Source organism: Neophocaena asiaeorientalis, unplaced genomic scaffold, assembly GCF_003031525.2.
Source record: "Neophocaena asiaeorientalis asiaeorientalis breed wild unplaced genomic scaffold, Neophocaena_asiaeorientalis_V1.1 scaffold96, whole genome shotgun sequence".
Lineage (NCBI taxonomy): Eukaryota > Metazoa > Chordata > Mammalia > Artiodactyla > Phocoenidae > Neophocaena > Neophocaena asiaeorientalis.
The window spans coordinates 4,899,247-4,926,505 of record NW_020175831.1 but is presented as its reverse complement, the minus strand read 5'-3'; the positions used below and the strand labels follow the sequence as shown (position 1 = coordinate 4,926,505).

Below are 27,259 nucleotides of genomic sequence, written 5' to 3'. Positions count from 1 at the left end.
TTTCAGATGAAGAAATGTGTGCCCAGAGAAGTACTCATGATTACAGCGCTAAGTTAGTTGTGAGCATCAGAAAGTGAACTCCCAGTCTTGTCATTCTTTCTCTTCAGAAAGGTAATATTCGAAACCCACTAAGTCATGCTCTCAGGTAGTTAAAATGATTTAAAGGAACCTCTTCTTCATCACATTAATATTTTTCTAAGCACTATTACATGTCATTATTATAGTCATTCTTCTGCACTTGACCTAAAGGAAAACATTTAAGAATCAAGGAATCTGGTTGTATTAGGATACCCAATGCCTTGTACTCCCTTTATCTATAGGATAATGAATTCTGCCATTCAGCATAATGATTCCAAAGCACTACAAGCACCGAAATGAAGAATGATCAAAGAATCACCAACTTTCCATAAGATTCAAATAAAAGAATTCAATTCTCAACTAACCACAGAAATCAACTAACCAAACTGATCTCTCACACTTTCCAATTCTTAGCGCTAACTACAAATTTAATGTCCTCAAGATATAAGACTCCCCCACCCCACTCCAAGAAACAAGAAAAGCTGGATTGATTTTACTACACACACACACACACACACACACACACACACACACACACAAGTCCATGCTTTACACATTTACACATCTGACCACAGTATCAAATAGTGAAAAAGCACATTGTATTAGCTGGCATAACAAAAGAAAAAGGAGACATTAAAATAGCACCACACGTACACAAGGTGGCAGTATTCTCCCATGCTATACATACTCAGTATTCTGAATTTCCCAGTGCTGATTTTTGCACCATTTTTAACTGAAATTTTAGATTTAACATTATCTTTATCAAAACCAGAGTTCCTTTCTTTATTCTTAAAATGGGAAATTTTCATTTTTAAGTCTCTGTACAAACACAGATTAAGTCAGATTACTATTCCTCTACTAATGATTTAAAGGAAACTCTTCATCACATCAATATTTTTCTAAGCACTATTACATGTTGCAAGCATCCCGATATAAATGCATAGTTCCTATCATTACTATTTCTAATCATGATAGTTTTCACTGGAAAATAAAGAAAAGGAAAACATGCTTTGAGCTACTTTTATTTGGGGTTAGCAATAAAAAAAAGTTCAGCTAGCTGATAACAAAAATATATATTTTTCCAATATAATTCCAAAAATCAAAATTCTAATACAAGATACTTCACTGCTCAGTTCAGATAAAAAACCAAATTGTTATCTATATTTTCTAATTTAAACAATGAGAAAAAGATCATATGATCTCAGAGCTTTTGAAAAATAAAAACTGAAGTATGAAACTTAAGCCCCAATGCTGGATTTCTACTAACAAAGCTCAGTATCAGTTAAATTCAAATTAATTCCATATGTATTATAATCTGTAGAAGTTTAAAAAAAATTTTTTTGATCTTTCAAGGAGTTTTTGGTGCTAATTAAAATCCTCATTATCTGGTAATGTGTTTAATTACTTTGAGACCCAAATAATCCAAAGGAAATCACCAAAGTGAAGTAAAAAAATAAAAGCGATGAGAAAGACACCAAGATCTGCTAAATAAAATGAATATTTCCCTGAAAAGATATGCTACCAAAAACTACCTATAAATGAAACAATCTTCCTACTAGCTTCTTTTATCTAAAAAAATTGAAGCTGAGTTCTCATTAGAAATATAAAGGCCTAATGAGGGGAGAAATCTGCAGAATACTGTTTAATTCTAAATTTAATTTAAAATGTGTATGCTTTAAAATACATTTGAAACCATGGTCACATCTAGTCTACAGGTCCTACAAAATTATTTCTAAAAACTAAGTAGCAAAATTCCCATACAACTATTTACAATGCTTATTGTCTCAATCTAACAGTGCAACTAATCCCCTTTCAAATAGTTGTTAATCCAAGTAGCTTAGTTATAAGTGTAATAATTTATGTGTACTATAAAAGAAAGCCCCTTTACAAAAAAAAGAATAGAAAAACTCAAACAGAAGACATGGATAGATAATCACACTTAATTTACACTGCTACAACAAATCTTGCAGTTCTAAGACTGTTAAAAAATATGACTTAGAAAAAAGATAAATGGCATCAGGCTCTGAAAGCTTGACACTATCAAACATCTGAATCATAGAATATTTCCTCTTGCCCTGATATAAAACTCACTAACTCTTCTAACTATACTTTATTTCCTACAGAGAAAAACTGGCCAACTGAAATGTCCAGGGGGCTTGACAATTTTATTTTTTCATCATGAGTTTGTCTATTGGCACTCTAACTTTGGTCACTAGTGAAGGTAGTTAACACAAGGCAAACTACTTTACTATGATTGATTCTGGGACCCTAACAAGATCCGGTTTCTGGACAGGTCAACAAGATAACATTCGTGCCCAACAAGACAACAGTGTGCTTCTCCTTGCAAAACCTGGACATTATCATGCAACTCTGTGAACTTCAACAGGAATTTCAATCTTCCCTCAATATCCCCTAAATTAAAACTCTAGTTGCCATAATAAAAATGTGGCCCTTCCATGTAATAAGTCAATCAATTTTCTAATTTTATCCAATGTGATAGTGTAAAATGGATAAAATATAAGACTTTAGACACAGAAAGTTGTCAGCAAGAACATGGAAAAGAGAAACAGAAAAGCATTACTGGTAAACCACTCCACAGAGCAATGGTGTGCTAACTTTTCATAGGTAATGGCATTTCTATGGCCCAACTATACAGCTCCTGGGTATACATTTGGGAGGAATTCACACACAGTTCCATAAGGAAACATGTGTGATATAGTCTCTGGAGCATTATTTGTAAGAGTAGCTGGAGGCATCACTAAAGGATTGGATGAGTGGTAAGTAAATTCCCTGACACACTATGCAGCAATCAGAAGCAGAGAGGGAGATAGATATATATACAGAAACATGAAGAGATTTTTTAAAATAGTAGTGAACACAAAAGGAGAAACAATATGATCTACAGCATAATACAATTTAAGCTAAATAATACTGCATATTTTATAAAACACATACACATGTATTTAAGAACATTCATGGGTGCCCATGGGAGGAGGGGAGATGGGATTAGAAACCAGAGATTGAGGAAATAAAAATAAAAGAGGCCTCACATTTGTTCATAGGCAAATGCCATGAACTAAAGGACTGTGATTACCACAACTCTGAACCTGAAGCAAATACGCTGCTCAGCCCTTGAGTCTCAGTGAAGTTTCTCTCTGTCCCAAAAGGACAATTGTTTTTTTCACATACATACAGAAATTCCACGATGGTTTGTTATAAAACCCATTGTTGGGTTACTTAGCAATCTCTACAAGTTTTGGGTTTTTTTTAAATGATAGAATTCCATTACAAATGAGTCAGCTTCAAACATACAGCATATCAAATACATATTTAATTTCCTACAGTCAACTCTTTATAGTTTACAAGAATCTGGTACTGTGAAGAAAGTTTTTAAAACCTGAATTCAAGGGTCAAAAGTTGTGTCCCCAAGGTCCAATTCCTATTATACTCACAATGAATTAATGGATGGAAGAAAAAGGAATATACAGGTATGGGGGAAAAAATCTTATAGACAGAGGCACAAAGAGTTGGAAAAGAAGGGAGGACTGGGATAAATAAAGCAAGGCCAGCCTTACCCCTTGGCAGAATAATCTGGCACTCATTACTCACTGCAGGCTCCTCGGGGATGTTCCCTGACCCCCAAATTTGTCTTATACCCTACCAAATTCTACCAATTGGAAATTCATTATTGTTTGAATAATCTCTTTGAAAATGGAAATACAGACTATTAGTCATTCATACTTATAGTCATACATATTCCAAATATTTTGTGCTAGGGTAGGCATGTACGCATGCACACACTCACACAAACTTGGTATCTGCCATTCTGAAGGCCTGGAAAGGCACAACCATTCTATTGTTCACCCTCATGTGTTGGTCTATGTAATGAGGAAAACAGCCCAAATCAATATCAGGTAGTTATCTTAGCAAAAGACAAAGAACAAGAATGTATACTTCCCTTGACCATGTGTGCTCCCTGACCTATACTTTAAATTTCGTAATTTGTTTTCTCCACTGTCCACCTGTAAACTAATCAATGTGGCAGTTTAGGTAATCAATTCCAGAATTTCTCTACAACCAACTGTGAAAATGTTACTTAACTTTCACTGCTCCCTCCTGCTTGCTAGTAATTGGAAGAGGAACTTGATCACAAGCTACTGACCAACCTGTAAGCGACCAAAGGCCATTTCTGATACAGCCTTTCATTTTTGTAAAAACTATAAAACTGAACAAGAGAATATGAATGTCTCTAAAAATCTGTATGTCATTTTACCATGAAAACCAAGCCTCTGAGTTCCCTTTCTTAGGGAACAAGTTGTCTTCCAGGGGACAACTCAATACTCTTGACAAGACCCTAAAAAGGCTGAGACTGAAGTCCACGTCTGCTTGATATCCATAGCATTCTAGCTGTAACAAATGTTTTTTTTTACTTAAAATAATCACAATAATAATAAGCAGCAGCCACTTCTACCTTGAATGACAGGTAGTTGGGATTATTCCCTTTGCTTCTGGAAAACTCACAGAAAAAAGTGAACCCCACAAAGTTTGGGGGGAGAGAAAAGGAAATATTAAAATCAGGACCCAGTCACAACCACAGAGGTTCTCAAACTTCTTGGGAGTATAAATATCACCTTGGGTGCTCACTTTATTTTTTTTAATTTATTTTTGGTTGTGTTGGGTCTTCATTGCTGTGGGCGGGCTTTCTCTAGTTGTGGCGAGCAGGGTCTACTCTTTGTTGAGGTGCGCAGGCTTCTCATCGTGGTGGCTCCTCTTGTTGCGGAGCATGGGCTTCAGTAGTTGTGGCACGCAGGCTCAGTAGTTGTGGCTCACGGGCTCTAGAGCACAGGCTCAGTAGTTGTGGTGCAAGGGCTTAGCTGCTCCGGGGCATGGGGGATCTTCCTGGACCAGGGCTCAAACCTGTGTCCCCTGCATTGGCAGGTGGATTCTTAACCAATGCGCCACCAGGGAAGCCCTGGGTGCTCACTTTAAAAGCAGAGTCCTGATGTGGAGAAAAGGGAACCCTCATGCAGTGTTAGTGGAAAACAGTGTGGAAGTTCCTCAAAAAATTAAAAATAGAACTACCATATGCTCCAGCTATTCCACTCCTGGGTATTTATCCAAAGAAAATGAAAACACTAATTTGAAAAGAGATATGCACCCCTATGTTGATTGCACCATTATTTACAATAGCCAAGATATGGAAGCAACCTACAAAGACGTGACTGACACATGTATAATCGAATATAACTCAGCCACAAAAAAGAATGAAATCTTGTCATTTGCGACAACATGTACAGACCTAGAGGGTATTATACTAAGTGAAATAAGTAAGACAGAAAGACAAACACTGTATGATTTCACCTACATGTAGGAATCTAAAACACAAAACAAATGAACAAAGTCATAGCAACAGTGTCACAGGTACAGAGAACAAACAGGTGGTTGTCAGAGGGGAGGTGGGTGGAGGGATGAGAGAAATAGATGAGGGAGATTAAGAGGTACAAATTTCTAGTTACAAAATAAATGAGTCACAGGTATGAAACGTACAGTGTGGGAAATATAGTCAACAATAATGTAAATGATTTAAAATCAAGCTGCTCTCACCCAAACTCTATCAAAATCAAGAGGGACTGGATATGGAGGAAGGGGAAAAAAATTAAAACTTTAAGCTCACTGCACTATAGGAGAGGATTGACCTGAGTAGAGTTCTGCAACAGAACAGGGCAGCAAGAAGACAAAGTGGGGGCACTCACCTTGTGGAAGACAGAGGAAAGGGATAACAGGAAATGGAGATTTGGTTACATGACAGAGGTGGTGGACAGATCTATATCCAAATTTTACAAAGGATTATCCTGGAAGGGGGGAACAAGAGCTACACGGAGACAATATTTTCTGATCCAAATTTTGGAAAGTTGACCTGTTATGGAAATTTCCTAGTTAATACATTTACAAAGCATAAAAATTAAGAGAACGATTTATCAAATAATTTGTCTTTCGGACAATAATATGTTTATTCACATTCCAATATATGTGGTCACCAAGGCCACATACCAAGTAGAGGCAGCAGTGGGCCGTGACTCCTAAGAGCAATGAGAAGAGTTGCAAAATGAGAAATAATGTAAGGGTGACCAACATGTGCGTGATACTGACCAGCAGCCTACTATGTAGTATGCAAAACTGCTGATGCTCTTTACTCTTCCGGTTCTTCCTTTCCTCTCTAATGCATAAGGTGATACTTATTAGAAATTTGTTCTTGCTATTAAAATGCCATGGTTCCACTGACGACTTCCCACTTCTTGTCGTGCTTCCACCTTCAGAAACTATTTCAGCACAGGATTCTTATTACTCCTTTCTACACAGTTTACTGCAACAGTAACAGTATTGCATAATGCTGTAAAATAAAGCTAAGCATTTTCCAATCATTATCTCATTTACTTCTCACATCAATCCAGTGATATACGTGTTATTATCTCTATTTAAATCATGAGAAAACAGGTTGAGAGTCAGTAACTGTCCACGGTCACATAAACAGCATACGATACACCTAGGATTTAAATCTTGGTCTTCTGGCTCCAACACTCCTTAACTATCAAGCTATGATTTCAATTTTGCAATATGTTTAAATTTTTTCAAAATAATATGTTGGGAGAAAAAGGAAACTGCTAAGACTATAATCCTTAAAGCGTATCACCTCATATAGAGGGATGTGTCCAAACGGTAAGTTTGAGCCAACTGAATAAGTGTGGAGTATACATTATTTACTGATAACAATAAGCGGTTTAAATTGGCATATCTAAGCCACTTGCCTCAGCTCTCTCTCCTTCTCATCACCTCAGAGGCCCAGGCAGGGTAAAGAACAGTTTCCTAGGCTTCCTATGGTCATTATTTGGTTTCCCATTAGCAACTCAGGCCAAAACATATAATTTCCTTTTATTTGAATTTCTAGAAAGCTGCTTTCTTAAATTATATACGATAGAAATCAGCTCAAATACAACAGCAGTATTTCTCCTAGGATTCCAATCACGTCCAATTCTTTATTTTTGGTCAAAATTAAGTCCAAACAAGCAGTTGTCCTTTATTTCTGACTCTGCCAACAAAGTAAATGAATCATGTGTTCCAATGCTAAGCCCTTTTTAAAAATGTGCCTTAAAAAAATTCTTAAGGATTTAATTGTAAAAAGGTTATCATAGCATTCTTTAAAATGGGGAAAAACTGGGAATATATTCTATGATCATCCAAATCTTCTCATCAATGTTTTCACCCTCAGATATAAGAATTTTTCCATCGTGACATAGAATAATACTCTTCCAATCTATGTTTCTTTGAAATGAAGCTGCCCTTCCACTGCTGTACCAGTCACCGTTTCCCTCTCATACATCTGTTATAGCACTTAGCACCTTGCAGTAATAAAATACACATCACTCTTCCTTAGTAGAACTGCAAGTCCCAGAAGGCAAAAACTATGTTCTAATCCTCTCAGTGCTTAGCACACAGAAAACACTGAATAAATCACCAACAAACTTGGGTAGGTGAAGTTTCAAGGGGTGAGGAGATGGCTAAAGAGTATCCAACTGATTTAAATGAAGTAAGGCTCCAGGCCCAGATGTTACATTGCATGATACTTAACAGTATTTTTCTTTTAAGAGTTACTGTTCATAATGTGAGAAATCACAGGGAAGAGGTAACAGACCCAGAGTGCCCTCCCCTCAATTCTCAAAAACAAAAAGAAAAGATCCCCAAAACAATAAACCCTGAAGCCTGGTGTCAAATAAGCAAAGGATTTTTAGAGAATGGCACAAGAAAAGGTGTGGAAGTTAGAAAATGTGATGTGAATAAGAGACCTTGCCTAGAACAGAAGAGACAGGTAAATTAGAAGCTGAGATTTTAAAGGTACAGACTTTAAACAGTGGTTGGGGGTAGGAGGTTATGACTTCACTCCAGCTACACCAGTCTCATTGTTACCCTCCTAATATGACACATGTGCGCCTCCCCTTAGGGTGCCTGCACCCTAAATCAGTTGGATACTCTTTAGCCATCTCCTCACCCCTTTGAAACTTCACCTGACTATTCTTCTGCCTGGAATACTCATTTAATTAGATATGAATACAGCTAAATTCTGTCACCTTCAAATATTTGTTCAAATGCCATGTTCTCCAATAACATCCTGTTTAAAATCTGAACCTTCCTCCTTACTCTGCTCCACTTTTTCTTTTTTCCACAGCACTTACCACCTTCTAAGAGACTTAACAATTTAACTGAACATAATAAATAATTACCCATTTCACTCATTAGAACATAAGCTCCATGAGGGCAAAATCTTTGTCCATTTTGTTCACTGATACAACCTAAGCACCTAGAACACAAATGACTGATAAATACCTGTTTAGTGCACAAAGTGAATGTGAGAAAGATTGTGAAGAAAAAATGAATACGACTTGGTTATATCAGTATAGTATAAAGGAAAAAGCTCTAGACTTGAGAGAAAAGGTCTGGACTCAAATCTAAGCTCTACTCTTGCTAGGTAACAAGTGACTATTACCTGGCAAGTGTCTATGAACTTCAGTTACTAATCTATAAAATGGGTAATTGTGAGGATCACACAAGACAAACATGTACAAAAGCAGCAGAGGGACCATAGAATTAATTTGAATAATTCAAAAGAGAGTTCAATGTTAAAAGAATGAAAAGAGGGGCATGGCCAAGATGGCAGAGTAGGAAGACCCTGGGCTCACCTCCGCCCACAGGCACACCAAGATAATAACTATTTACAGAGCGACGATCTATGAGAATCACCTGAAGATGCCGAAAAGGTTTTCCACAACTAAAGATATAAAGAAGGAACCACATGATTGGTAGAAGAGGCAGAGACATGGTACACTCAAAACCCACATCCTCAGATAGGCAACCCACAAACAGAATGATAACGGAATCCATGGAGAAGTTCTCCCCAAGGAGTGAGGGGTTCGAGGCCCACATCGGACTTCCTAGCCTGGGGTCCTGCACTGGGAAGATGAGGCCCCAGAATGGCTGGCATTGAAAGCCAGTGGGGCCTGTGTATGGGAGAGCTGGAGGAAACAGAGACTCCACTCTCAAAGGGTGCGTGCAAAATCTCACACACTCTTAGTCCCAGCACACAGGCAGTAATTTGAAAGGAGCCTGGGTCAGACCCGCTTGCTGATCTTGGCAAGCCTCCCGGGAGAGGCAGGAGGCAACTGGGACTCCCCCTGGGGACAGATACTGGTGCAGACATTTTGGGGAGCTCATTCTACAGTATGAAAACAACAGTACGGGAAAGTGCCATTCTGGAGTCCTCCCTCTAGCATATTAGCACTTGGGGCTTATTCGCCCACCAGTGGGCAGGCACCCAAGACCCCCCCAGCCCCACAGTCAGCTGCCCAGGGAACTGGCCACTACCACCACCAGACCAGGCCCAGACCCACCCACAGTAGACAAGCACCAGCCCCAGGATTCCCCAGGCCACAGAGCCAGACACACCAGGAATGAGGCAGATAAAGGAAACAGGGAATATGTTCCAAACAAAGGAACAAATCAAAACCCCAAAAGAAGAACTAAGCAAAGTGGAAATAAGCAATCTCCCCAGTAGAGTCCAAGGTTATGATCATATATATGCTCAAAGAACTCAGGAGAAGAATGGATGAACACAGTGAAAAGTTTAACAGAGATAGAAAACATAAAGAACCAGAGATGAAGAATACAATAACCAAGATTTTAAAATACACTCAAATCCACAGCAGATTACATGATACAGAGGAACAGATCAGCAAACTGGAAAACAGAGCAGTGGAAATCACCTAAGCTTAATAGAAAAAAGAAAAAATAATTTTTTAAAAAATGAGTATAGTTTAAGAGACCTCTAGAACGTCAAGTGTGCTAACATCTCATTATAGGTGTCCCAGAAGAAAGAAAGGGCCAGAGAACATAGTTGAAGACATAATAGCTGAAAATTTCCCTAATCTGGGAAAGGAAACAAACATTCAGGTCAGGAAGCACAGATAGTCCCAAACAGGATCAACCCAAAGAGGACTACACCAAAACACACTGTAATTAAAATGGCAAAAATTAAAGATAAAGAGAGAATATTAAAAACAGCTAGGGGAAAGCAACAAATTACTGACAAGGGAACTCCCATAAAGCTATCAGCTGACTTTTCAGCAGAAACTCTGCAGACCAGAAGGAAGTGGCACGATATATTTAAAGAAATAAAAGGGAAAAACCTAGACCAAGAATACCCTCCCTGGGAAGGATTTCATTCAGATTTGAAGGAGAGACTAAAAACTTCACAAACAAGCAAAAGCTAAAGGAGTTCAGCACCATGAAACCCCTTTATAAGAAATGTTAAAGGGACTTCTCTAAGCAGAAAATGAAAGGCCACAACTAGAAATATGAAAAGTACTGGGACGTCCCTGGTGGTGCAGTGGTTAAGACTCTGTGCTTCCACTGCAGGGGGTATGGGTTCAATCCCTAGTTGGGGAACTAAGATCCTACATGCCACGCAGCATAGCCAGAAAAAAAAAAGGAAAAAAAGAAGAAAAATAAATACTAAAAGTACAAAAGGAGGGGCTTCCCTAGTGGCGCAGTGGTTAAGATTCCAACTGCCAATGCAGGGGACACAGGTTCAAGCCCTGGCCCAAGAAGATCCCACATGCCACGGAGCAACTAAGCCTGTGTGCCACAACTACTAAGCCTGCGCACTAGAGCCTGCAAGCCACAACTACTGAGCCCATGTGATGCAACTACTGAAGCCCGCACACCTAGTGCCCATGCTCTGCGACAAGAGAAGCCACTGCAATGAGAAGCCTGCACACCACAAGAAAGAGTAGCCCCCACTCTCCACAACTAGAGAAAGCCAGCACGCAATGAAGACCCAACACAGCCAAAAATAAATAAATAAATTTATTAAAAAGAAAAGAACAAAAGGAAAAATCTCATTGGCACAGGCAAAATATACAGTAAAGGTAATGGATCAACTGCTTATAAAGCTAGTAGGAAGGTTAAAAGACAAAAGTAGGAAAAATCATCTGTATCCACAATAAGCGTGCATCCACGAAAGAATGTAAAATATGATGTCACAAATAGTGAACATGGGGGAGGGTGTAAAAACGCAGGATTGTTAAAATGCATTTGAACTTCAGGGATCAACAACTTAAAATAACCAAGTATATGTGATTGCTATATATAAACCTCATGGTTACCACAAACCAAAACTCTTTAATAGATACACACAAAAAAAAGAGATAGGAATCCAAAATAACACTAAAGATAATCATCAGATCACAAGGGAGAAGAGCAAAAGAAGAAACAAAAAAACAGAAAAAGAACCACCAAAAACACCCCCAAAACAATGAACAAAATGGCAATAAGTACATACCTATCAATAATTACTTTAAATACTCCGTTCAAAAGATACAGAATGGCTGAGTAGAAAAAAAGCCAAGACCCATATATATGCTGCCTGCAAGAGGCTCACTTCAGATCTAAAGACACACACAGACTGAAAGTGAGGGTATGAAAAAGGCATTCCATGCAAATGAATATGAAAAGAAAGCCAGAGTAGCAATACTTAAAACAGACAAAATAGACTTTAAAACAAAAAGAGAGAAAGAAGGATATTACATAACGATAAAGGGATTGATCCAACCAAAAAAATAACAATTGTAAATATATATACACCCAACATAGGAGCACCTAAATACATAAAACAAATATTAATAGACATAAAAAGAAAAATTGACAGCAACACAGTAACAGTAGGTGACTTTAACACCTCACTTACATCAATGGACAGATCATCCAGACAATCAATAAGGAAACACTGGCCTTAAACAACACATTAGACCAGATTGAATTAATACCTATACAGAACATTCCATCCAAAACAGCAGAATACAGATTCTTTTCAAGTGCACACAGAACATTTTCCAGGATAGATCACATGCCAGGCCACAAAACAGGTCTCAATAAATTTAAGAATATTGAAATCATATGAAGCATCTTTTCCAACCACAATGTTATGAGACTAGAAAGCAGCTACAAGAAAGTAACTGCAAAAAACACAAACACGTGGAGTATAAGCAACATGCTACCAAACAATCAATGAGTCACTGAAGAATTCAAAGAGAAAATCAAAATATACCTGGAGATAAGTGAAAATGGAAACACAATGATCCAAAATCTATGGAATGCAGCAAAAGCATTTCTAAGAGGGAAATTTATAGCAATACATGCTTACCTCAGGAAACAGGAAAAATCTCAAATAAACAATCTAACCTTACATCTAAAGGAGCCAGAAAAAGAACAAAACCCAAAGTTAGTAGAACAAAAGAAATAATAAAGATCAGAGTGGAAATAAATGAAAGAGAGTAAAAAGCAATAGAAAAGAACAATAAAACTAAGAGCCAGTTCTCTGAAAAGATATAATTGATAAACCTTTAGCCAGACTCAAGAAAAAAAAAAGAGAGAGAGAGGGCCCAATTAAATAAAATCAGAAATGAAAAAGAAGCGGTTACAACCAATACCATAGAAATACAAAGGATAAAAAGAGTTTACTACAAACAACTATACACCAACAAATTGACCAACCTAGAAGAAACAGATAAACTTCTAGAAACACAATCTCCCAGGACTGACTAAGGAAGAAATAGAAAATATGAACAGACTGGTTACTAGTAATGAAATTGAACCAGTAGCTAAAACAAAACAAAACAAAATCTCCCAACAAACAAAAATCCAAGACCAGACAGCTTCACAGGTGAATTCTACCCAAAATTTAAAGAATAGTAATACCTATCCTTCTGAAGCTATTCCAAAAAATTGAAGAGGAAGGAACACTTCTGAGCTCATTCTACAAGGCCAAAATCACCCTGACACCAAAAACAGACAAAGACACCACAAACAAACAAACAAAAATTACAGGCCAATATCACTGATGAACATAGATGCAAAAATCCTCAACAAAATATTAGCAAACCAAATATATTAATACATTAAAAGGATCACACAGCATGATCAAGAAGGATTTATCCCAGGGATGCAAGGATGGTTGATTTTCCACATACACCACACTAACAAACTGAAGAGTAAAAATCATACAATCATCTCAATAGATTCACAAAAAGCTACTGATAAAATTCAACATCGATTTATGATGAAAAATTCTCAAAAAGTGGGTATAGAGGGAACATACCTCAACATAATAAATGCCACAAATGACAAACCCACAGCCAACATCATACTCAACAATGAAAAGCTGAAAGAGTTCTTCTAAGATCAGGAACAGGACAAGGATGCCCACTCTCACCACTTTTATTCAACACAGTATTGGAAGTATTAGCCACAGCAATCAGGCAAGAAAAAGAATCCAAATTGGAAAGGAAGAAGTAAAACTGTCACTGTTTACAGATAACACGACACTACATATAGAAAATCCTACAGATGCCACCAAAAAACTACTAGAAATCATCAATAAATTCAGAAAAGTTGCAGGATACAGAATTAATATACAGAAATATGTTGCACTTCTATACACTAATAGCGAACTATCAGAGAAATTAAGAAAACAAACCCATTTAAAACTACGTTAAAAAGAATAAATAGGGCTTCCCTTGTGGCGCAGTGGTTAAGAACCTGCCTGCCAATGCAGGGGACACGGGTTCGAGCCCTGGTCTGGTAAGGTCCCACATACTGCAGAGCAACTAGGCCCGTGAGCCACAACAACTGAGCCTGCGCATCTAGAGCCTGTGCTCCACAAGAGAGGCCGCGATAGTGAGAGGCCCATGCTCCGCGATGAAGAGCGGCCCCCGCTTGCCACAACTAAAGAAAGCCCTTGCACACAAACGAACACCCAACACAGCCAAAAAAATAAATAAATATAAATTAATTTTTAAAAAGAATAAATACCTAGGAATAAACCTAACAAAAGAGGTAATAGACTTGTATTTTAAAACTATAAGACAATGATGAAAGAAACTGAAGATGACTCAAACAAATGGAAAGATACACTGTGCTCATGGATTGAAAGAAGTAATACTGTTAAAACAATCACACTACCCAATGCAATATACAGATTCAATGCAATCCTATCAAAATACCAATTGCATTTTTCACACTAAAACAAATAATTCTAAAATTTGTATGGAAACACAAAAGACCCCAAATAGCCAAAAGCACCTTTCTCTACTTGAGAAAGAACACAGCCAGAGATATTACACTCCTTGATTTCAAACTGCAGTAATCAAAACAGTATGGTACTGGTACCAAAACATACACATAGATCAATGGAACAGAACAGAGAGCCCAGAGATGAACCCACACTTTTATGTTCAATTAATCTATGACAGAGGAGGCGAGAAAAAACAGTCCCTTCAATAAATAGTGCTGGAAAAACTGAATAGCAGCTTGCAAAAGAATCTGCCTGGACTATATTCTCACACCACATACAAAAATAAATTCAAAAGGGGTTAAAGACTTAAATTTAAGACCTCAAACTATGAAACTCCTAGAAAAAAAACAGGCAGTACACTCTTTGACAACAGTTTTAATACTTTTTTGGATATGTCTCCTCAGGCAAGAGAAACAAGCAAAAACAAACAAATGAGACTACATCAAACTAAAAAGCTTTTGCACAGTGAAAGAAACTATCAACAACTGCCTACTGAACGGGAGAAAATATCTGCAAACAATATATCCAATAAGGGTCAACATCCAAACTACACAAAGAATTCACAATTCAACATCAAAAAGCCCCAAACAACCCAATTTAAAAATTGGCAGAGAACCTGAATAGACGTTTTTCCAAAGAAAACATACAGATGTCCAACAGACACATAAAAAGATGCTCAATATCACAAATCATGAGGGAAATGCAAATCAAAACTACAATGAGTTATCACATCACAACTGTCAGAATGGTTATTATCAAAAGGACAATGAACAAGCACTGTTGAGGATGCAGAGAAAAGGGAACCCTTGTGCATTGTTGGTGGGAATGTAAATTGGGCAGCACTATGGAAAGCAGTATGGAGGTTCCTCAAAAAACTAAAAATTGAACCACCATATGATCCAAGATATATGCACTCCTATGTTCATTGCAGCATTATTTACAAAAGCCAAGATATGGAAGCAACCTAAGTGTCTATCAATAGGTGAACAGATAAAGAAAATATATGGCACACACACAACGGAATATTACTTGCCATAAAAAAGAATGAAATCTTGCCATTTGTGACGACATGGATGGACCTAGAGAGTATTATGCTAAGTGAAATAAGTCAGACTGAGAAAGACAAATACCGCATGATTTCACTTATATGTAGAATCTAAAAAACAAAACAAACGACAAACATAAAATTTAAAAAATGAGACTCATTAATACAGAGAACAAACTGATAGTGGTTGCCAGAGGGAAGGGGATTGCGGGGGATGAGTGAAATAGGTGAGGGAGATTAAGAAATACAAACTTCCAGTTATTAAAAAAAATTAAGTTATGGAGATGTAATGTACAATTAAGGATTATAAGTCAGTAATATTGTAATAATTTTGTATGATAACAGATGATAAGTAGACTTAACGTGGTGATCATTTTGTAATGCATAAAAATATCAAATAATTACGTTGTACACCTGAAACTAATATAGCATTGTTAAGTCAATTATCCTTCAATTTTTAAAAGTTGGAAAAAAGAAAAAAAAAATGGAAAGACGTTCAAGAGTAAGGGCTGAAGGATGTGACTATAGAACTGGTGCTAATATTTAGAGAAATAAGAAAACTCAGAACAGTAACTTCATTTGGGAACAAGAAAAGATAGATAATGAGTTAAGTTTCAAACTATAGCTGTGCTAACATAGTGTCACTAGCCATATGTGCCTACTTAAATTTAAATTAATTAAAAGTATACAAAATTTAAATCTCAGCTCCTCAGTCACACTAGCCGCTTATTGGCCCCTTAATTTCAAGTGCTTAATGGCCACATGTGCTTAGTGGCTACTGTATTGGACAGTGAAGACCACAGAACATTTCCATCATCACAGAAAGCTCTAGTGGACAGTAATTTATAAAATATGAGTTGACAGCAGAATAGAATTCAAGTGGGTGTCATTTTAATATCCCTGATGCTGGATTCCTATTAAGTTCAAACGTCTTTAGAAGAAATGAAAAATCCAACCACATAATCTGTGGTTGCAAACTGTGAATATAAAAATTAAATAATTCGTATTACTTGATTACAAGGGCCTGAAATACATGAACGCTCCCCACTTGGTGCTATGAGGTGGCTGACATGGCAACTATAAATAGAGTTTGGAGAGTCCCAGTAAAGTTACTGACAAGAATCCCGTCAGCATCCTGACCCAAATCTCTGGTCAGTAACTTGAGATATGCTGGGAAGGCCAAATATTATTTACAACACAGTATTTTTCTTAGTGAGTGTTAAGATGATCTCACTCAAGAGGCAAAACTCCCTTGTCAAAAGTAACTGCAGTTACCTAGAATGGTAACAGCCTTCCTTAATGAGTAAGCATATTTTAACTACAGAAAGACCTAGAATTAAATATACGAATGCTTAAGAGAAGAGAATCAAAGTCAGACATTAATGTTTTTCTTTTAAGAAAGCTAAGCAAAGGGACTTCCCTGGTGGCACAGTGGTTAAGAATCTGCCTGCCAACGCCGGAGACACAGGTTCGATTCCTGGTCCAAGAAGATTCCACATGCCGCGGAGCAACTAAGCCAGTGCACCACAACTACTAAGCCTACACTCTAGAGCCTGTAAGACACAACTACTGAGCCCGCACGCCACAACTACGGAAGCCTGTGCACCCTAGGGCCCGCGTACCACAACTACTGAGCCCACACACCACAACTACTGAAGCCTGCATGCTCTAGGGCCTGCGTGCCACAACTACTAAGCCCGTGTGCTGCAACTGCTGAAGCCCGCGCACCTAGAGCCCATGCTCCGCGGCAAGAGAAGCCACTGCAATGCAAAGCCCATGCACCATAACAAAGAGCAGACCCCGCTCGCCACAACTAGGGAAAGCCCACACACAGCAACGAAGACCCAATGCAGCCAAAAACAAAATTTTTAAAAAAAGTAAGCTGTAAACTTCAGATTTATGCATTTACTTTTATAATAAATTTGTAAAAGTTCAATAAAGGTTAACAAAAATAAGTATATATACAAACATTTATAACTATCCAAATAAGGTTTGTACCACCCCAAATTATCTCAGGACCATCACTGCTATGTGTACTATACTTTGAGACACACTAACGTATCAAAAAAAGAAAAGGGGAAGGGAAGACCATGTTCTGGTAACAGCAATAATTCTGGTATGTAGCTAGAGTACACAGTAGGTATCAAGGAAATAAGAGACAGCTTGGAAAGGCTGATTTAGACATCCTCCTGGAGGACACTAACTGCCCTACCAAGGAAACTATAATATATTCAGTAGGCAACGTGGATAATACATGCAAATGATATAGGTGGAAGACTGTTTATTTACCAAAAAGTTTTCAGCCCTTTCCCTTAATTTCTCCAAAAACATTCCAGCAAAACCTCCATTCTCCAGCCTCCAGTTTCCCATGTGGAGGGACTTCAGAAAGGTAACAGTCCTGGCCTCTCCCCAGCCCTCACACATTCACTCTTTCTCATGGGAAGAGTGACTTACCTGGTTAGTGGCTTCTGAGAGGAGGCACTAAGCACCTGGGGTCAGCTGTTTTTCTCTCTCTCCAATCTATCGGCTATGGAGAGATTATACTCTAGTCTCTCAGTGCCATGTATGAGGTTTCCCAGAGCCGACTCTGCCCTTGCAGAGGAAATATGTGGTCCAGCACTACCTGTGACTGAGCATAGCTAATTCAGGGTAAATATTAGGTAGCCCAGATCCAAGCCATATACTCCAACCAGCTTTACTGGTAATAAAGCTGACATTTTTACTCCATCTGTCTATATTCTGAGTCTTACTTCTCAACTGATTCTGAACTCAGATGTGGGACAGAGGTATAACTAAATATTACCCGTAAAGCCCAACAAATAAAGAGAGTAAACCCTACTTAGAATACCTTAATTTGGTTTGGATTTGAAATTAACATAATCTGTTGAAGATTAGTTTATTATTAGTATCTTATTTCAGTAATAAGAAAATAAAACCAAAAGAAGTAATACTTGCTTAGCACTTGCTATTTATTTATTTATTTATTATTTTTGGCTGTGTTGGGTCTTCCTTGCTGCACGCAGGCTTTCTCTAGTTGTGGCGAGCAGGGGATACTCTTCATTGCACTGCGCAGGCTTCTCACTGTGGTGGCTTCTCTTGTTGCGGAGCACAGGCTGTAGGCGCGCAGGCTTCAGTAGTTGTGGCACACAGGCTCTGGAGCACAGGCTCAGTAGCTGTGGCACACGGGCTTAGTTGCTCCACGGCATGTGGGATCTTCCTGGACCAGGGATCGAAACTGAGTCCCCTGCATTGGCAGGTGAATTCTTAACCACTGCACGACCAGGGAAGCCCCAGCACTTGCTTTTAAACGGTTCCATAAAGTATCTCATCTGACTAGAACAGCACTCCATTTCTCTGCATCCTAAAAAGAGATCACTTAATTTATTAGTAGATATTTTTATTAAGTGACCAGAAGGTAGATGGCTCTATAGTAGAAACTTCCTGACATAATGAAGTCTATTTACAGAAGATGTCGTCCATCTCAAAATGATACTTCCAATCTAAGAAAAGTATGATACCAAATAACCATGGAGATTAAGTCTTCAGGGTTTCTTATTCATTTACAGTCCAAATATAGTTAATTTACACCCAGGCAGTAAATCCCCCATTACTTCTTCTCCTCTCCTCCTTTCTCCTCTGATCTGGCGTCTTCCACAGTCCTCCTCCTCCTCTTTCCCTTTTATTCTCGATACCATTTTCTCTCACAAGTCAAATGGCAAAATTCACTCACAAAAGGAAACAGGTTGGTCTATCTTTTTAAACAATGCATTATACTTTCTTTTTTTTTTTAGACACCTTTATTGGAGTATAATTGTTTTACAATGTTGTGTTAGTTTCTGCTTTATAACGAAGTGAATCAGCCATACATATACATATATCCCCATAACTCCTCCCTCTTGCGTCTCCCTCCCACCCTCCCTATCCCACCCCTCTAGGTGGACAGAAAGCACCGAGGTGATCTCCCTGTTCTATGCGGCTGCTCCCCACTAGCTATCTATTTTACATTTGGTAGTGTATATATGACCATGCCACTCTCTCACTTCGTCCCAGCTTACCCTTCCCCCACCCTGTGTTCTCAAGTCCATTCTCTACGTCTGCATCTTTATTCCTGTCCTGCCCCTAGGTTCTTTAGAACCATTTTTTTTTTTAGATTCCATATAAAAACAGTATTTGTTTTTCTCTTTCTGACTTACTTCACTCTGTATGACAGACTCTAGGTCCATCCACCTCACTACAAATAACTCAATTTTGTTTCTTTTTATGGCTGAGTAATATTCCATTGTATATATTATGAATTTCATTTTGACAGGATCATATATTTTATAATTTATATAATAAGTACAATATAAACTAATGTTCTCTTAATTATGACACTGTATATGATCATGATCTATCCAATAACAAAAGATTTGCAACTTGGATGACAAAGAAAACAGCTTGATGACAACCAAGTAGGTAATTTCCCCTAGAGAACAACATCAAGTGCAGTAATATTGCATAGGGGAAGAAATGCAGCCTCTAGAGGAAGACAGATCAGAGTTGAAATGCTGTCTCTTTTATTTCGTAACTGCATGACTTTAGACAAGTTAACTACTCTAAGCCTCTACTTCCTCACCCATAACATACATACAGTGTCACCTTTTCAGAGCTACTCTGAAAATTAAATGAGATAATGTACATAAAGCCTCAGGAGAGTACCTGGTATATTAGGACTTAATCAAATTAAAACTCCTGTTGCTACTATTACTAGAATTCCTCGCTAGGAACTCAATGCAGGCTAAGTATTTCATTCAACATAACTACTAAAATAAGCTCTAATTTTGCCAAATGACGTTAAATCGTACGTCAGGTCACTTGTGCAAATAACCTTGTTGCAGAAATGCATCAGCTCTTAAAGGCTTCAGATGTCCTCCTGGGAAACATTTACAAGAGGTTAACTCAGGTTTTTCCTTCTGGAAAATATCTACCAAGGTTTCTGGTAGGTGTTAAATAATACATTATTTTTTAAAGAATGGTGTGTATAAGTAGCAGTATGGGCAAGTAAATTAAGTAATTAATAGCTTTCTTGATCAGATATTCTTTTGATCTGAAACATAAGAGTTTATAACCTCTGTAAAAACTGCCATAGAACAGTTTTGACTAACGCAAACCACAAAGAGGTTGGAGCCAAAATTACAACTGGAGAAGTGGTTATCAGTATGGAGAGACAGATGTGAACAAGGGCTTTTTTCCTTCTCTTTTTCATAACATTACAGCAACTTAAAAAAAAAACCGGGCTTCCCTGGTGGCGCAGCGGTTGAGAGTCCGCCTGCCGATGCAGGGGACGCGGGTTCGTGCCCCGGTCTGGGAAGATCCCACATGCCGTGGAGCGGCTGGGCCCGTGAGCCCTGGCCGCTGAGCCTGCAAGTCTAGAGCCTGTGCTCCACGACGGGAGAGGCCACAACAGTGAGAGGCCCACGTACCGCAAAAAAAAAAAAAAAAAAAAAAAAAAAACCGAAAAAATCCAAAACCAAGGCATAAAAATGTCACATATTTAGTTGACATTTATTATGATTTTTAGGAATCTAAAACTCCATTCAGAAGCAAGAGCAAAAAGAAATTGTTCATGGAGTAACATGCACTTAAAGGAAAACAGAGGTCCAAAAGTAAACGATCATCCTCAAAACTCTACTCTGCAACTTCAAATAATGAGAATATATGTTCCTGGACAGAAGTAATTAGAACTAACTCATAGGAGACCATGTGACAAGTGTAACAGATTTTAAATATCACCTAACGCACTAACTTCCAAAATGCAAATCCATCCTTTCCTCTCTATTCTCACTGCCATCATCTTGGTTTAAACCTTCATTATTTCTCACCTGTTCTGCTACAACAGCCTCCCCGAACGGATCTTCCTATATCCTTCCTCACCCTTCTCCAATCCATTCTGAACACTGTAGCCAAAGTGACTGCTCTCAAACCCAAACCCAATCTGATCATGTCCCTTCCTGGCTTAATTCCTTCAAGGGCTCTCCATCATCTATCCTCCTACACTGCTTCATTTTTATTCATCATACTTACCATCATCTGACATACTGTGTTACTTGTCTGTTCACTATCTCCACTCCAATTAGAATGTAAGTCCATAACGGCAGGGGTTTTTTTTTGTTGTTTGTTTTGTTTTTTTGCGGTACACGGGCCTCTCACTGTTGTGGCCTCTCCCGTTGCGGAGTACAGGCTCCGGACGCGCAGGCTCAGTGGCCATGGCTCACGGGCCCAGCCGCTCCGCGGCATGTGGGATCTTCCCGGACCAGGGCACGAACCTGTGTCCCCTGCATCGGCAGGTGGACTCTCAACCACTGCGCCACCAAGGAAGCCCAATAACGGCAGTTTTTGTTCAGTTATGTGTTGCATAGTAAGCAAACATTCACACATAAACGAGTGAAAGAATGAATGGACTGATGACCTACAGGCCAAAGGCCTCCATGACCTTCTTATGCCCTCCTCTTTTCACTTTACTCCCACCTCTACCAATACTGAATTATTTAGTTACCCAAATACAAGATGCACCTTCACGGCCCCCTGCTTTGCCATATGCTATAACTTCTGTCTGGAATACAAACTCCCCTCACCTTCCAATCAACCTACCACACTATCATCCATATTTTTAAACCATCTTCAGAAAGCTTTCCCTGACCCCCTAGATAAAGTATATCACTCTTTCTTTCCTTTGTGCTGCATCTATACCTGTATCTACATTGAGTCTACTCAAAAATGTACTGGCATGTGCATCTCCCTTTCTATACTGAATTCTTTGAGGCCAAGGACTATTATCATTTCTTTACCTCCAATACCTGACAACCTAAGACAGTATGTCATAAAGCAACTACTCTATAAATGTTGAGTAAATTAACATGCATGACTACTCTGTAAGAGGAATAAAAGCGTGGAGTTTCAAGAAGTTACTCCTCCAATTCCATGATGATAATCAGTCATGAGATAAAAGAATTACAACCAATGACATCATCCAGGGTAATAAAAGAGAAGGAATTATACAAATAATACACATCACCAAATGCTTCCAAAATAATGACATATAGTCACACTCACACTTTACTAGATATACACACTGGCTCCTTCCTGCTCCATCACTTGCCTTCCCTTTAGGCTCAGCTCTGGTGCTGGCAAACTGAGCCCCAGCTAAGCAGTAGATCACTCTGTGAAGAAGCTTCTGATGTTCCATCGAATACAAGTTTTTGTGTTCCCTCATATTTTGATTCAAACTTTAAAAGAGTTGTACAGGATTAAATTTTACCACTAGCCACACCTAATCCTGAATGAAAGACCAGAGCCACTGATAGCATAGATTACATACAGTTGGGACTTCAGTCCACAGAACAGCCACAGAAGGCCTCCCAGACCAGTCACTTTCAGCCATGAGAAGCCTCATCCATTACCCCAATGTGCCTTCCAAACATTACTATTTTTCTCCAAATGCTACAGACAAAGGCCTCTAAATCCAGCCTTAAGGAACACCTGTCCTACCTACTTAGCTCTGAGAGTGTGAACCTGCATATAAATGTACAATCACAGAGATGCACACAAATGAATGGACATAAATGTACATTAAGGCATTAGAAAAATTAAAAGTTTTAAATCCAGTCACAGCTAATATAACTTCAAATGAAGCCAGAGGCCAAGATGTGATTCTTGATTCCTTCCTCCCCCACCACTCTGTAACCAAGTTATGGAAAATTTACCTCTTAATACTTTTTCAAATACTTTTTCAAACATTATGCCCTAGTTCAGAATCACAGCATTTCTCACTAGGATAATAGTCTTCTAAATGGTCTCCCTGTCTCTGGACTCAATCAAAACTGCATCTCCCATTTGTTGAGAGGTTATGAAACAGGCATTGCACTAAGCGCTTGATCACTTTATATTTTCCAATTCTCACAGCAACAATGCAAAGCAGGAATTATTGTCCTCCTTTTCAAAGATGAGGGGTCTAAAGCTCTGAGATAGGTTAAGTGACTTGCCCAAAGTCATGCAGCTGGAATTGTGAAGGAGAAATTCAAACTCAGATCTATGTTTCCAGAAACTGTATGTTCAGCTGTTTAAACCTTCAACTCAATCCTCAATGTGACCTTTCTAAAAGGTAAATGTAATTATGTTTTACCCCACATAAAATCCTGCAAACAAGACCACATCTCCAACCCTCATCCCAAGTCATTCTCACCTCCTTCTGCAACACTTAACTCTTAGCAATTCAACCTCTCACTGCTTTACCTGTGAACACAGTTTTTCCACCAAGGATGCTTTTCTCTGGACTTCCCTGGTGGTGCAGTGGTTAAGAATCCGCCTGCCAATGCAGGGGACACAGGTTCAATCCCTGGTACAGGAAGATCCCACATATCGCGGAGCAACTAAGCCCATGCGCCACAGCTACTGAGCCCGCGTGCCTTGAGCCCGTGCTCCACAACAAGGGAAGCCACCGCAATGAGAAGACCGCACACCGCAACGATGAGTAGCCCCCTCGCCACAACTAGAGAAAAGCCCACACGCAGCAACAAAGACCCAATGCAGCCAAAAAAAAAAAAAGCTCTTCTCCTTTGGCAGGCTCCTTCCAATACAACCTTCAAGATTTACTCAGGCAATCCTTACTCTGGAAAGCCTTTGCCCTAACAAATAAATATCCAAATCCGGGTTAAGTGACTATTTGCTATGGTTATCAGCTAAGTTTCTTATCTCACTGTGTTATAACATTACTTTACTAGGCTATCAGTTCCTTATGAGTAAATACTGCATTTTTAAATCTCTCTATTCTTAGTACCGTGAGCATGTATTGAAGGAAGGACTCATGAATGTTGAATTAATGAATGAATTCATTGGAAGCAGTACTGCTCAAGAATTTGGCCCTAAAGTCAACTTGACGCACTTTCGAAATCTAATCTGCCACACACTGTACCTGCCAATCCTGCAGCAGGCTTCTAAATCTTGTTTATTTCTTCATCTGTAAAATGAGAGATAACTGCACCTATCTCATAGTTTGGAGAGAAGTAAAAGAAGTCACAGATTTAGCACAATCTCTGGCACATTGAAAGTACACATTAAACATTAGCAACTTTTTTTTCCACTTTAAAAGTTTATCCATGCTGACAAAACCACATCTCAAAAAATAGCTTTTCCTTGTGGCTTCCATCAGAGCTTAACATTTCGCCAAAAAGTCGTAGTCAAAATGTCTTACAAACAACCTCAACCACAGACAAGGATCTTTCACCTTCTGGTTACACCAGAGCTCAGTAGCTACCACCACACCCTAAATCACTAACTAGTGTCTGCTGTTTATTGCTTCTAACCCACCCCTCGATTTCCTCCCTCAAAGTCAAAGACCATGTCCCTAAGCAAGCAGAAATCTACCCCACAGAAACCAGTCAGCAGCACCTTCTTCCAGAAACCACTTCTCCCCGCACCGAAGCTTGAGCGAATTAGAAGAGATCCATCATTTGGTACGAACCTAAATTTCTTTAGAGGATCACAATAAAACCCCTTCTATTTATTCCAAGACCTTGGCTTCCAAAGTATTAATTCCATACAGAGAATGAATTTCTCGCATTATGAATCCAAGAAAAAGGGTCCCCTGAAAGCCTTCCCCAATAAGAGTTCTTCAGGTCTACTACTCTCAGTGACCAAAATCCACCATTTCATCCGTCCCCCTTCCTGACAGTGTCCAGGGTCTCATCCACGCTCTCTTAAAAACGAGATGGTCCGCACTTTCTGGAACCTGAATGCCTTCCACCCACCCGTGTCACCTCCCTTCCCATCTCGCCGGTGCCCTCCCGCAGCACAGGCCCGGACTGGTCCCTCACCGCCAGCTCGCTCCACAGAGCCGCTACTCACCGCTTCTTGGGGATGGTGCCCGACTCCTGCGCGGCGGGAGTGGCAGTGGGCGCCGCCGTGGCGGCCGCCGCCGCCGCCGCTCTCCGCGCTTTGCACTCATTGGTACTCAAAGCCTCCTGGGGCCGGCCCAGCAGATGGCCCGAAAGAACCCGCAGCCTCCGCCCGGCGCGGTCCCGCTCCCTGTCCGCTGCAGAACCGGAGCCCGCGTCCGCGCCCGTCCCGCCCGCCGCAGCCGCAGCCACCGCCTCCGCCATGGCTTCCGCCTTGTGCCGCCGCCCGGGACCGCTGGGCGCGGGTGAAAGGTCACTCAAAGCTGCGCCCGGCGCGACCATTCGTTGCGGCGCATCCCGGCAGCCACCGCGGCGACTGGGCGGCGGGTGCCATGCGCCTGGAGCTTCATAGTCTCAGCTCCCGCCCACCGCACCCGCCCGCCTCCGCGGTCACGCCCCAGACCTCCGACACCTGTCAAGCAGGTGAGTTCGAGCAGTCAAGGGATTGGTTCGGCCCGGGATGGGCTAGACCGGGAGTCAAACCGCAAGCGTCCCCGAGGTGTCCTAGTGCCCTGGGTGGCCTCCTCGAGTGTGGCCTGAGCCTCTGGAGTAGCTTTCGGGAGCAAACGCCTCGGAGCAGGAGACATGGGCGGTGCTGGGGACCTGACGAGTGAACCAATGCCATCCTTTCCTGCTGCTCCACCTCTGCTCTCCCTTCCTGCGGAGTCACTAACTCAAAACTGATTCGTGCCTATAACCATTAGAGCACATAGGTATCATTTTCTCGTCGCCTACTTCGTGCCTGGCACAGTGCTTAATGCTAGATGTCAAGTAAGCAATCTCCATTTTACAGATGAAAAAACTGAGACTCCGAGACACTAAGTTGCCCGAGGGCGTGCAGCTAGTAAATGCTAATGCTAAGTTGCAACCTTGGTTCTCTTTCCGTGGTTACTGGGTGCTGCGCCCTTCCTTTCCCTAATGGAGCCAAAGTTTTGTGTTGCTAGAGATAGAATTACCCTACAGCTGCTCTTAAGACTTCTCATTTATCTACAAATTGACTTCATTTCTGGAGAGTGGCACCTGGTGAAATTAGGGGCATATCAGTAGGACAGTGCTCCACAATCGTTTTCAGCCAGTTGATTAGATACACTTTTATAAGCCACCTTGCAAACCTCAGCCATCAGAAGTAGAGTTCCTTTTTGCATAATGTGTAAAAGATAAGTCTTGGGAATGGCAAGAGAAAGGGTTGCCATAAGCATCCTAAGCCCAGTGAAGTCACCTCCTTTCTGAAGAGCCACCTTCTTGCTAACACAGTCTCTGTGAGAGTTAAGGTATTCCAGGAGTTATTTGACTGATAGAAAAGAACTATTTAATAGTTCTGAGACAATTCAGGCAGCAGTGAAGAGGACTTGGTTTGTAGGCCTGATCTCCAGATCTTAAGAGAGAGTTCAATGTTAAACGTCCAGTCTAACTACAGAATCGCTGAGCCCCACTCCTGTTTAGCTGCTGCTTCAAACCATTGGCTATTTCAGATAGACTAGGAGTGAAAAAAGGGGGCAGCACTAGTGAATTGCTGAGTGCTCTAAGGAAAAAAACTCAAGTCTGAGAGTTCAGCAACTCTAGTCTTTGAGCTGCTCACACCCTATCTAGATGTTTCTAGAACAACATTGAAACACCAGCTAGCACATTTGCTTGCAATCATGTAAAATTCATAGATTTCTAGCCAAAATGCTGTATAAGCAACAACTTCCTCAGAATCTTTTTGAACTAAAACAGATCTATTAATTTTTGCTTGACTCCCAGAGAGCTCAGTCTAATACCATCTGCATGCCTTAAATGTAAATGTAGTTAACTGACTTCCACAGTCTTTACCGTATTGAGGTTGAACATGCTTCTTGCCAACTCTCAGGAGACAAAATTTATAAATTTTGCCAATATCAACAGAATAACAAAAAGCCTTTACTACTGGGTGATGGAAAACTTGATGTGAACCAAAATTACAGTTTTGGTGTAAACCATTATAGCTGTGGAAAAACTGCTGATTAAATACATTTCAAATATGTGTACAGTAATGAAACACATGTA

The 27,259-nt window shown here is 39.7% G+C and overlaps 1 protein-coding gene across 1 annotated transcript in view; it reads right to left on the bottom strand.

The window, feature by feature from the left end:
- The window catches only part of AGPS (alkylglycerone phosphate synthase), a 132,731-nt gene extending 107,253 nt beyond the window's left edge, over positions 1–25,478 (bottom strand). Inside the window, exon 1 of the mRNA XM_024732873.1 lies at positions 25,185–25,478. Coding sequence (XP_024588641.1) covers positions 25,185–25,438 — 254 coding nt within the window. The 5' untranslated portion in view covers positions 25,439–25,478. The remainder of the gene's footprint in view (positions 1–25,184) is intronic.
- Positions 25,479–27,259: the final 1,781 nt, after the last annotated feature.